The following is a 12597-nucleotide window of genomic DNA, read 5'->3' as shown; positions in this document are numbered from 1 at the left end:
ATCTCATGTAGGAGGGACGGTACGACCCCTTCCATTTTTGAAAATGCGAAAAAAGAGGTGTTTTTCAATAATTTGCAGCCTGAAACGGTGATGAGATAGAAATTTGGTGTCAAAGGGACTTTTATGTAAATTAGACGCCCGATTTGATGGCGTACTTAGAATTCCGAAAAAACCTATTTTTCATCAAAAAAACACTAAAAAAGTTTTAAAAACTCTGCCATTTTTCGTTACTCTACCGTAAAAAAAATTGGAACATGTCATTTTAAGGGAAATTTATTGTACTTTTTGAATCTACATTAACCCAAAAGGGTCATTTTTTCATTTAGAACAAAATTTTTCATTTTAAAATTTCGTGTTTTTTCTAACTTTGCAGGGTTATTTTTTAGAGTGTAACAATGTTCTACAAAGTTGTAGAGCAGACAATTACAAAAATTTTGATATATAGACATAAGGGGTTTGCTTATAAACATCACGAGTTTTCGCGATTTTACGAAAAAAAAAGTTTTAAAAAGTTGGTCGTCATCGATCATGGCCGTTCATGGTCACCCGCGACAGACACGGACGACGAAACAAAGAGAAACGCAAAAAGTAACTTTTTCAAAACTTTTTTTCGTAAAATCGCGATAACTCGTGATGTTTATAAGCAAACCCCTTATGTCTATATATCCATTTTTTTGTAATTGTCTGCTCTACAACTGTGTAGAACATTGTTACACTCTAAAAAATAACCCTGCAAAGTTAGAAAAAACACGAAATTTTAAAATGAAAAATTTTGTTCTAAATGAAAAAATTACCCTTCTGGGTCAATGTAGATTCGAAAAGTACATTAAATTTCCAATAAAATGACATGATCCAAAAAATTTTACAGTCGAGTAACGGAAAATGGGAGAATTTTTAAAACTTTTTTAGTGTTTTTTTCGATGAAAAATACGTTTTTTCGGAATTCTGAGTACGCCATCAAATCGGGCGTCTAATTTTACATAAAAGTCCCTTTGACACCAAATTTCTATCTCATCACCGTTTCAGGATGCAAATTATTGAAAAACACCTTTTTTTTCGCATGTTCAAAAATGGAAGGGGTCGTACCGCCCCTCCGTCACGAGATATCAAAAAACGAACCTCGGATTCGTGATCAGGGACAAAAGTTACCCCTTAGGACAAAGTTTCACGCAAATCGAAGAGGGGTCGGGGCAACTTTTCCCGATTTCGTGTGAGTTGGTAGAGAATTACCCAAATAGTAGACACTATTCTAAAAAAAAAGCAATTTTCTGACTATTTTATCTTAAAAATAGTTCTCAAAAACGGATTGTTTTATCAAAAAATCACAAATTCAATTTTACATCTAAAAATGATATCTGGATTTTTTTTCTTGGAGCATTTTTTTGCCTTTAAATATGCTATTTAAAAAATGCTACTCCCTTTAAGTCTGATCCTGTTGGTTATCATATCAAATCATTGCTCTAGATTGAAAATTGGCGTAATAGCCGAATTTTCAATCTAGAGTAATGGGAAGAAAAGCAGAGATATTTTTCCAAGTAAATTAAAAATAAAGAATAAATTGAAATTCCCACTTAATCTAAGGAACAAACTTGAGAGTCTCAAATTTTCCGGTTAAAAAAGTTTTCTTATTTAGTGGTTAACTTTAAGCCACACATGCTCCCCGCAGCAGCAAGATAACAAGAGCATACAAAAAGCTTGTCTTGTCCACTAAAATACAAGAATTTATGCCCGCACATGACACCAGAAACAAAAAAACAAAACTGCAAAAAACTCACCAGCAGCTTTACGCTCTCCCGAAATCAACAACACGAAAGAAGTAAGAAAAAAAAACGAAACTAAGAATCCCATAAAAATTGGACTTACGGATGATGTCCAGCTTGGCGGGCGGGGTCGCCACGCGGGCCCCCGAGGACCGGGCCGTCGCCAGGCACACGTAATCGCCGGCGTCCAGCCGCTGGCCGACGCTGTTTATATGAAGATTGGACCCGTTCAGAAACACCCGGTGATGATCCAGCCGGACGGGGTTGCCTAGTGGGGGATGGGGAGAGGGGAAAAGAAACGAATTCCGTATAAATACACCAGAGTCATATCGTAAAAATTAATGTTCCGCGGCAGAACGGGGAAGGATAGCTTTCCTTAAAAAGTGGACAAAGCCACTGGGGTTGCTAGTTCAGCAATAGTTGGAACAGCAGTGACACACTGTATTAACCCTCAATTGTACGAAATCCATTTTCAATTTTATATGTCTTCAACATTTGCAGCAGTTGAGGGTTAAGCACAGGAAACCAGAACAAAAGCTCCCAACGGTTGTCCCCATTATGGCCACCGGGAGAGACAAAAGCCGAAATTGAATTCCAAATCAGAAATTTGAAGAAAATTAATGCAAATTTGTTCCGTTTCCGCCTGCTGACTCACGACAGTTCAGTTCCTGGTCCTGCTGTCCCCGAATGCAAAAGAAAAGCCACACTCACCGTTCAACGTCCAGGAAAAGTCGATCTCGTCGTCGAAGAAAGCCCGGCACCGGAACACCACCGACTCGCCCTCGTACACCTGGGTGTACTTGGGCAGCACCGTAAACTGGAACTCGGCACGAGCCAATGCTGGAAAAGGTGAAAATTCAAATTAGTCACATACAAAACAGAAAGAGGCAGAAGAAGAAAATTTCAGGACGACACCGAAAATCAACCAGACACAAAAAGAGTCACCTTTTTTTTATTTCAGGGAAATTCCACCCTGTGTGGGTGAGGTCGGAGGGTGAGGGAGGTTCATATAAAGGTATCAAAAGTTCTGACGAGGTTTTCCGACGTGTTGAATGAAAATTTCTTCCGCCAACATGTCATCAGTGGCGGGACCCCGTCATCATCATCACCATAAAAAGGTTTGGCGGGCAAATGGGGTAAAATTAATTGTTCAAATTTCAGAGTCAAACGAGTTCTTCAAAAGACAAACATTGAGAGAAAAAAATCACAAAAAGGTATAATTGTTTTTAGATTAACCCCAACTTCCCCTAGAACTCAGCTGACGAAGGGAAAAGAGCCCGATGAGCGTGCAACTTTTTTTTATCAGGAAGTCGGCGACGGTGATGGTGGTGGCAGTAGGCTTTTCCCGGAAATGCCCGTTTGTCAGCGAGCGAAAGATCGCGCGGAAAAACTGCGCCGTTGTTGTTGCTGTTGCTGTGTGGGACCCGTGGGAAAGGTGACACAGCGGAAGCTTGATTAGATATTGTGCACCTTTTTTTTCGGCAACACGTTATTTTTATCATATTTTTCTTCCTCTTTTTTGCAAACGCTCTCTATCAGAATGGCTGATAAAAAATGTAAATTAAGTCATTTCTAAGAATCGGTAACAGAATTCGTTTTGGTTACTTTCATGTATTTTTTCCCAAAAACATATTTTTAGTTGCTCCAAATATGTTTAGAAGGGATCAAAAAGTTGAATGCTTTGAACCCATTCAGGCATGATGGATTAAAAATCAATATTTCCAAAACTACCCTATAATTTGTATATGGTCATAAGAATCATTTTCCCATCATTAACTCAAAAAAATATTATGTTATAAAAATAAATAAAAAGAAGCTGGATATTTTTCGTGCAGTTTCATTTATGTTATTTTATTAATCTGAAAAAGATCAAGTTTAATGGCAAAACTAGCAAAACATTTAAAAGTATCTATGAATTCAGATTTTTCTTAAAGCGAACTAAACATATGGGGAAGGTGGGGTAAAACAGATAGGGGCAGGGGGGCAGAATGGCCCTCCTAAGAAAAACGCACCAAAAACCATAGAAAAACATAAAAATTTATGAATTCAGTGTAGTAGGCTTATGCTTTGGAATGTTCCCTTCAATGTTGTATACTTGGTTGATGAAAATTTTTAGCTTAAACTATTTTTGATGCAATTTAAAAAAAAATGTTTTTCGGCTTATTTTCCAGGGTGCGGGGCAGATTGGAACACCCTGCGGGGCAGAATGGGCCACCTTAGAATACAAGCCATTTTGTCTAATAAAACGTTGAAGGGATATAATAAATGACTTAAGGGACCTTTCTAACATAGTTTCCATGAAGTTAGACCACTTTTATTTAAATAGTCACTTACCAAAACAAACATTTTTGAAAATAGTTTTAATATGTTGAAATAAGACACTATTTTTACAAATAAGCATCAAAACAACTAAAAAATCAACTAATGTTGCATTAAACGTGATTTGTGAAGCTACAAGGAGTGAAATAATCCATTTAGCTCAAATTTCGTGACTTTTGATTGTTTTTATAATTTCAAAATTGCTCGCATTTTTGTAAAATATGATTTAATCCATTTCTCTTTCTACTACAGTCCAGACTCGATTATTCAAAGGCCTTGGCAAAACTTCACTTTAGATAATCAAAACTTCGGATAATCGAAGCACACAAAAAACATTCGTTGTCTTATTTTTCATTATTGAATTTAAGTGTGACCCCTAAACTACTCTAAGGTGATTTAGAAATTTTAAATCCAAGATGGCGGCCAATATGGCGGTAGGAAATATTTTTTTCAATATTTTTTTTAATTTTGTGGGCAATCAATTATTCAAATTTGACTAAAATGGGGTCCTAAAACTCGAATTTGATGTTAGAAGTAAGAAAATAAAAAAAAATACGAAAAATATAAATTTCATACAGTTTCTGGATTGGTTTAACTTTTTCTCACAGCTTTTGTAAATTACTGTAAAAAAAGACACCCCAAAATCTTTTTGCAACAGCCTCCATAACCCATACTCTCTTAAGTCAAAACGAATTCTTTAGATTTTTCATGTTTCTTGAACATGAAAATTATAAGGCTCATGCATAAACCACGAGGCCTTTTGTGAATAAAACGGTGGTAGAAGTGAATTCTGGCAAAAAAAACCATGCTCCACTCTTTGTATTTTGTATAAAGAAACTTTATATAAAGAAAAAGCCACAGAGGGGAAGGTTTCATATTTGAAGGTCACGTAGTTTATGAACGATCCCTAACAGTTAAGCTGCTGTCACTAACTTGCATATTATAAACAAATTATTTTTTTCCGATCTGTGGTAACAAAATTAAAAAAATTGTAAAAAGATTAAAAAAGCTTTTATATGATTACAAGTGCTTAAAACAGGGGTGACCAAAGTATGGCCCGCGGGCCAAACGTGGCCCGCGAGTTCATTTTTAATGGCCCGCGGACCCATTTCGAAAGATCGTGTGAAATGGCCCTCGATTAAGTTCAAGATTTGTTTGTGATTAAACAACACAAATATTTTGTTGAAAAATCTATGAAAGTTTAGTAATGAGAAAATTGTAATTTTCATCAAACATTTATGGAAACGTTCACTACAGTAGCAACTGTAAAAATAGCAAAAACATAGGTATTCCACACTTATTTAAAAGTTATAAACGACGCACAATTTTCTTATTGGATTGGGTTCCAACTTATTTAATGAATAATTTTGAAAAAATCTTTTGCTTTTAAAAAACAAAATTACACAATTACAAAATACATGAAATAAAAAAAAATAATCTGATAATTTTTTTCATCATTTTTTAATAGATTGTAATAACTTTATTTTTTTTTTACAAATAAACAGTTTTTCACATTTGGCCCGCAAGGTAATGTGAACTTTAAATTTGGCCCGCCATTCAAAAACATTGAGCACCCCTGGCTTAAAACGTTACGAAGCGTTCTTTTATTACGTAACGCAGTTGGAGGGGAGTGAGGTTGGAAACGGTGTTACGCTCCAAGCTTTTTTTTTTTTTTAATTTGTATGGACATTTTGTAACGAGGAGGTCTGAAAATCCAATTTTTTGCTTTACGTTATAAAAAACGCTCCTTTAAACAATGTATTATGTATAGTCGATTTGACAGTTTTTTTTATGACAATCAGAAAGCTTTATTATTTTTACACTTCGATTTTTTGGGAAATTTTGAAAAAGAGGAGACAAAAAATAATTCATTGGTCTTATTATACATTTGAATTTTCAAGATTTCAACAAAATTTCAGACAAAAGAAATAAATAAAAAAAAAATTGTTTTTGAAATGTTTTTTATTAGTTTTTTTTTTGTATGAAATAAATTTAGGCCGTTGCGAATATGTTTCAAAGTTTTTTAACTACTGATTTTACATAAAGATTTTGAAAAAGAAAGCTATCACACAATGCAACTGTCAAAAACTATCAAAAACCCAATGCTTGTTTTCATGTTTCTAAAATGTGCTTTGCCTTAACACTAAAATTTAAATTTCGTTTTTTTTTTTCGTAAAATCGCGATTACTCTTGATGAATTTAAGCAAACCCTATATTTGGCCCAAAATTACCTCTCAGTAAAAACTTTTCCAACAATCTATGAGGTTGAGTACAACTTTCAAAATTTCATACGAGGTCGCAGAGAATTACCCAAGTATCAAAGAAATCATCCCGGAAAAAATCTTGCTTTCCCAACTTTTAATGTTTTTTAAATCACACTCCTCCAGAAAGGACTTATCCCAACCGTTTCGCCTGTAGCCAAATAGAGATTTAAGCCTAAAAGGTTCGCAGCAAACGCCAAAACATTTCCTCAAATGGTTTTTCACCGTTTTGAGCACGCCACACACACACACAAGGAATATGGTTTTGATTTAATATGGGCCAATCTGCTAGTAAATTCGTGACTTTATTGTGGGTCCTCTTGCACACCTTTCTGCTGTCCCAAAAGATGGGGTGGCAGTTTTTTATCGGGTTGTAGCTCGCGAGAGGCGTGTTAAGAAAATAAAGAGCGAAAAGGAACGGGAAATAAACACGTTTATGAAAAAAGGAAGGGAAAAGGAAAAGTCGCCCAAGGGGGTGTTATTTTGTGCTAAACAACGAGGGGTTTCCTCCCGAATGTGAGGAGGCAAAAAAAAAACAATAAAAAAGCGAGAGAGAGAAAAAAACGTCACATGGGGCTCGAGGAACCCTTGCGCGAGTTCGAGTTGTGGAATTGTTTTCGCTTTTGTTCCGACTAACTAGCTTCTGGGTCGAAAACTGAATGCCTAAACGATGAGAAGGTGACGAAATTAGATGACGTGACTAACAAAAGAGTCATGTATAGTTTGCTTGTTTGTCATAATTGGCTACATTTTCCAAATGAATTGAAAGTTTAATATGTCTAACATTTTTGCCAACACGACAAAAATTGCTAAATCAATTTTGAATAATGCAGTCAGCATTCGTCATCCAGCGAGCAGGAAAATGTAAATAAACAAACAAACCTTTCCTCTCATCTGGAAGCTTGCGTGTTCCAGCGTCTTTTTTGCAAATCGTTCACATTTTTATGCTAAACACTGGCGAGGGTGGTTGACTCTATTTTCGCCCTTATCAAAACAAAACCGCGTTGGAGAACGCAATCACGAGTCAAAAAAAGAGTCAGTTCTCAAAGCCGTTCGGAAATTTCGGGGAAACGGTAACAGACGGCTTTTATGGTGAAGCTTTTATGACGTCTTCGTTTGTGTCGTGGAGGAAATAAAAAGGGCTGAATGCCACAATATTTTTCGATAAGGAACGAAAGGGAGTAGGGACAAGCAATACAAAAAAAGCAGTACCAATGTGACAAGTGATAATTTATTGGGTTAGATTTGCGCAAGATTTGAATGGCAATGGCAACGGTACCCCTTCTGGAAAGGTTAGTGTTTGAAGGGCAACGTACTCTGATTGTTTGTTTCAGTGAACGAAAAGGTATAAAAATGAATTAAATACAGTGGCAGGTGAAATTTATGCAACAATTTTCAAAAGGGACAAAACAAATCAATAAATAGTACGTTTGATTGAGTTTTTTTTAAGACTCTTGTTTTTTTTCTGTCAGGATATTTTTTTTAGTTTGTGTCAAAATACAGTCCAGACTCGATTATCCGAAGTTTGATTATCCGATAATCGATACACAAACAATTTTTTTTTTGGTTTTTTTATATTTTCTTATTTTTAACATTAAATTCGAGTTCTGTGACCCCATTTAAGTTGAATTTGAATAGTTAATTGTCTATTGAATAACAAAATTAATTTTATCAATATTTCATCGACGCCATTTAAGCCGCCATCTTTAATTTGAAATGTTAGAACCTTTGTTGCGTAGTTTAGGGGTCATATTTAAGCTCGGCAATCAAAAATAAGCCAATGAAAAAAACTTTTTTTGCGTGTTCCGATTATCCGAAGATTCGATGATCCAAAGTCATATTTTTCCCAGGCCTTCGGATAATCAAGTCTGGACTGTATAAATTATTATTAACAACTTTTTTTTTGTTTAAAAAAATGTTTTTGGATTTAAAAATGGGGTCACAGATCAGAAAGTGCTGTAAAACCAACAGAAATTCTGTGGTATTTTACAATTATTGGCAGTAGCATAAATGTTATGTATCATCAAGACTGCTGTTATACTTTAAAAAAAATATTAATATATTATTATTAATATTAATATTTTTTTAAACCTCTTTGCTGTGTTTTCACCCAAAATTTGAAATTGAAGTCATGTTTTGGTTTTGATTTTGTAGTGCATTTTAAGCGAATTTAAATTATTAATTTGTATTGCCACAAATTTGTTAATAATTAAATACAGGTTTGTATGGGACCATCCATAAACCACGTGGACACTTAAGGGGGGGGGGGTATGGCGATTGTCCACGATCCATACAAAATAGTTTTTTTTTGTTGGACAATTGTCCACGAGGGGGGGGGGGGGTAACAGATTCCCAAAAAAGTGTCCACGTGGTTTATGGATGGTCCCTATGGGACTTCGGATAATCGACTCACGAACTTTTTTTTTCGTATTTTTTATTTTCTTACTTTTAACAACTAATTCAAGTTTTACGACCACATTTTAGTAAAATTTGAAGGTTAGTTGCGTATTAAATTGAAAAATGCATGCATGCATCACCGCCATTTTGGCAAAAAAATTCTAAATCACCACCGAGTAGTTTAGAGGTCATACTAAAGCTCAACAATAAAAAAAGCCATCGAAAAAACTTTTTTTTCGTGCTTCGATTATCCGAAGTGAAATTTTGCCAAGGCCTTTGGATAATCGAGTCTGGACTGTATTTTTCAAATATATCAAAATAAATACGAATCCAAAACGGTGTTTTCCGACATTTTCCCGACTTTCTAAAACTTCAAATAAAAGGTAAAGGATTTCTATCTAAAAGCATGATTCTAAATCAAAAATTGATTTAAACACATTTACCACACAATCAAACCGTTTTACGAAATGAAGTACAGTTATAACACTACGCTGGAAATAAACGTTGAAATTAAGCTCTATTTTTTCTTATTGGTTTTCATTAGTTTTGGTTTTGTTTAAAGTTAGATGTTACATTTTGTTTGAAAATCTTTATAAAACGTAATAACGTCATGATTCGAAATCCGGACACTTAGTAGCATATCAGTTTTATGATAGCTGGCAAAAAATCATGTAATAAGTTGGAAATGTAGAAATATCATCAGGATGTAGTATAAACAGTCAGTTTCAAGAAAATGCATGCAAAATATGTCTTTTCTAACAATTTTTCATCAGAATTTTAAAATTAAAATGACTTGTTGTGCTTCGAATCCCGGACACTGATAAAAGCTGATTCGAAATCCGGACACTTTTGCTTCGAATTCCGGACACTCGATTTTACTTATGAATCGCACAAATTTGGACTGAAATGTTAGTGAATGGCATTCTTTAGGTCTCAAATAAGCTGTTAACATCAAAACAATCGATAGTTTATATAAAAATTTGCTAGAATTTAAGGAAATCGAAACCATAAATTTCTGCTTTGCCTTCCCGGTGCTTCGAACGCCTATGAAATATTTCAAGTGAAATGTTTCGCATTTTTGGTAAACTTATAATTTTATTGTATTTAATTGTTTTGGCATTAACTACAGCGTTCAAACAAACTTTAAATGAAAGTTGATGTTGGAATTCATCAAATAACACAGTTTTGACATTCATAATGCGAACTTATATCCAAATAATTGATAAAACAAGATGAAGTGTCCGGGTTTCGAAGCGTCCGGGAATTCGAATCATGACGTTACAAATCTTTCGATTCAGAAAAAAAATATTTAAAAATCTGCATCAAATGCATGCCATTATAATCATTCAGTATTTTTAAGGATTTTTTATGTCTTTAATAGCCTTTTTATTTTCAATTAGATTTTGACTATTTGAGGCAACAAAGTAATTTGCAAACAAGTATCTTGCAATTCATTACTTTTCCCTACTGTTTGACAAAAAAATCACAAATTCCCGTAAAAATTCAGTGTAAAAAGACACTTTTTAACCCTAAATGATCGATCCCAATCCGAATGACAAACAGTGTTGAAGCAACGTCTACTGCAGTGATTCGGGACTGCAGTCTGCAGTCACGTTGGGATAAGACAGCGACTGAATGAGCAACTCTCTTTCTCAAAGAAACACTTTGCTTCGCTCCTGTAAGTTGCTGAAAATGAATCTCTTTCTCACAGCTTTTGCCGCAAAATATATACAGTTTACATTTTTAAAACACTTTTTATCTTCAAACTTACGTGCCAATTGTGCCATTTTTTTAATGTAATTACATATGAAAGAAATTTATATTACTTTAAAAATTAATAAAAAATGTTTTTTAATGAAAATTTAATTTTAAATGAAATTAAATCGACTGCAAAAGAATCCCCTTCCCAAGAGTATATCCTCCTTTCGCAACCCCCCGTGCGATAAGCGACTCTCGTAAGCTTTTATATTGGCGTAGATAAGTACAGGTATGTATAGGCAAGGGTATGGGGTATATTACTTACAAAAGAATGCCGCCGCCAGCAGTGCAACGACCACAATCTTGAATGAACTTTTATTATACATTTTTAACGCGCTTTTCCTCTCTTTCTCCTTTCTTTTTCTTCCCGTTCTTCTTCGCCGGCTCACGTTTCTTGCATCAAGCGCCCAACGCGCTTCAGGAGAGCCGATAAAAAACGAGAACTTATTTATAATATCTCGGTAGGCTTTGCTTCCAGCTCCAGCAACTCTCCACCCTTTTATCTCTTCTTCTCACTTTTTATCACTCAATTTTGAATTCACACACGCACAAACACTCGTTTTTTTTTGCGCCTTATCTTGCCTCCCTCATTTGTCGCGTCCCGCGCGCGCTCTCGTCCCACGACTGTTCGATTTTTATCTCTTCGCTCTTCCACGCTTTGTTGTTGTTTCCTCCCTTTGCTCAAATTCGTTGCGATTCTCGCGGTCAATCCACCAACATCAACAAAAGCCAACTCGGATTCCTTCCCGAAATGTTGCGTTTTCCCAATGTTGTTGTTGTTTTATTCACCACTCATCTTTTTTTTCGGTGCTCTTCTGTGCTTCAATTTCACGTTTATTTATTTACACCGGTATTTTTTTGTATTGAAATTTTAATTAAAACTGACACAAAACACCAGAGTCAAGAACAGTGTGAAAGAGAGTGAGCGAAGGGGGTGGGGCGGAAAATTGCACGCCGATTTTATCACATATTTTGTCAGACGAGAGCCGGCAGTCACCCTTCCCTTTTTCCTCCCGGATTTTCCACTCTCTTTTGTCTATTCAGCCGGTTTTTCAATTAACCGAATTGAAGTTTGAAACCCGGAAGAAGAGAACTTTTCCTTCGCCCAAGATCTGCATCCAAGCAACCCCTGTTTCTCTCTCGCTAACCAGCCCAGAGTGGGGTTTGCTGCAATTCACCACCCGCAACTTATTTTTTTATCAGCTTTAAAACTGAATCTAGCAGTCCTTGCCCCGGCGTCTGGTCAGGCAAAAATCTGAACCCGACGGATTAGTCCAGAGGGCGGGTGGGCCGGCGTTGAAGACCGCAGAGAGGGCAATTAGCTCTCAACCCCAAACTGCCGAAGACTGTGCGTTTCGACCGACTTTTGGCACACAACGACCTGCACAGAATCCACGTCCGAACTCCACGACCGGCAAACAGAAACTGGTTTTCCATCCGAGACTTCGACTTCGACGCCGCGGACAGAACGATCCTCCCCGGAGTAATCCCCCTAGAAGGTTAAACGCGTCTGAAATGATTATTCAAAAATTTAGCAAATATAAATTACAATTTAACCTAAACAAACGAAATTACATTAAATATTTATTTTAAAAAAATTAACCCTAAAAGAAAAGTAAAAATTCACCACCCAAAAAAAAGCAGAGTAAAACAAGTCCACGACAGTCTGGTCTACAGCAAGCCGGCTTATGCTTTTATGCATTCCCGACCTGTGCTGGCACAAATACATGCGCAACTATGCTACCGACGACGACGACGACGAGGAGGAGGGTGTTGGTGTGCTGGGTGTACTGATGTTGTGTATGTTATGCTTCTTTGTTTACATCCCGAACGCGAGAGCCGAAGCCGCGCGGCAGGGAGCATTGGCACATGCGCGAAAAGAAGCTTGAACAGTGGGTTTAAAAAAATTAAATATGGTAAAATTTAACAAAAAAAAGCATCGATTTTCTTTTAAACTAAACTTTTATATAAAAACATCTAAAATCCAATAACTTAGTCGTTTACAGGCGGGGTTTAAGAATTGTTTAAAAAAAAACAACCTTAAAGATAAGAAATGTTTTTTTTTAGATTTAGTACTATAGATTTTGGTCTTATGTAAGCAA

At 35.8% G+C, this 12597-nt stretch overlaps 1 protein-coding gene across 1 annotated transcript in view; it reads right to left on the bottom strand.

The window, feature by feature from the left end:
* Positions 1–11994, bottom strand: part of LOC120425101 (tyrosine-protein kinase-like otk) — a 108692-nt gene extending 96698 nt beyond the window's left edge. The window contains exons 1-3 of the mRNA XM_039589496.2: positions 10761–11994; positions 2472–2600; positions 1864–2028 (exon numbers count right to left, since the gene is read on the bottom strand). Of these exons, the coding sequence (XP_039445430.1) occupies positions 1864–2028; positions 2472–2600; positions 10761–10821 (355 nt within the window). The 5' untranslated portion in view covers positions 10822–11994. The remainder of the gene's footprint in view (positions 1–1863; positions 2029–2471; positions 2601–10760) is intronic.
* Positions 11995–12597: the final 603 nt, after the last annotated feature.

The sequence above is a fragment of the Culex pipiens genome, chromosome 2 (assembly GCF_016801865.2).
Source record: "Culex pipiens pallens isolate TS chromosome 2, TS_CPP_V2, whole genome shotgun sequence".
In the NCBI taxonomy this organism is placed as follows: Eukaryota; Metazoa; Arthropoda; class Insecta; order Diptera; family Culicidae; genus Culex; species Culex pipiens.
The sequence above is the reverse complement of the archived record's forward strand: the minus strand, read 5'-3'. Positions and strand labels throughout refer to the sequence as shown.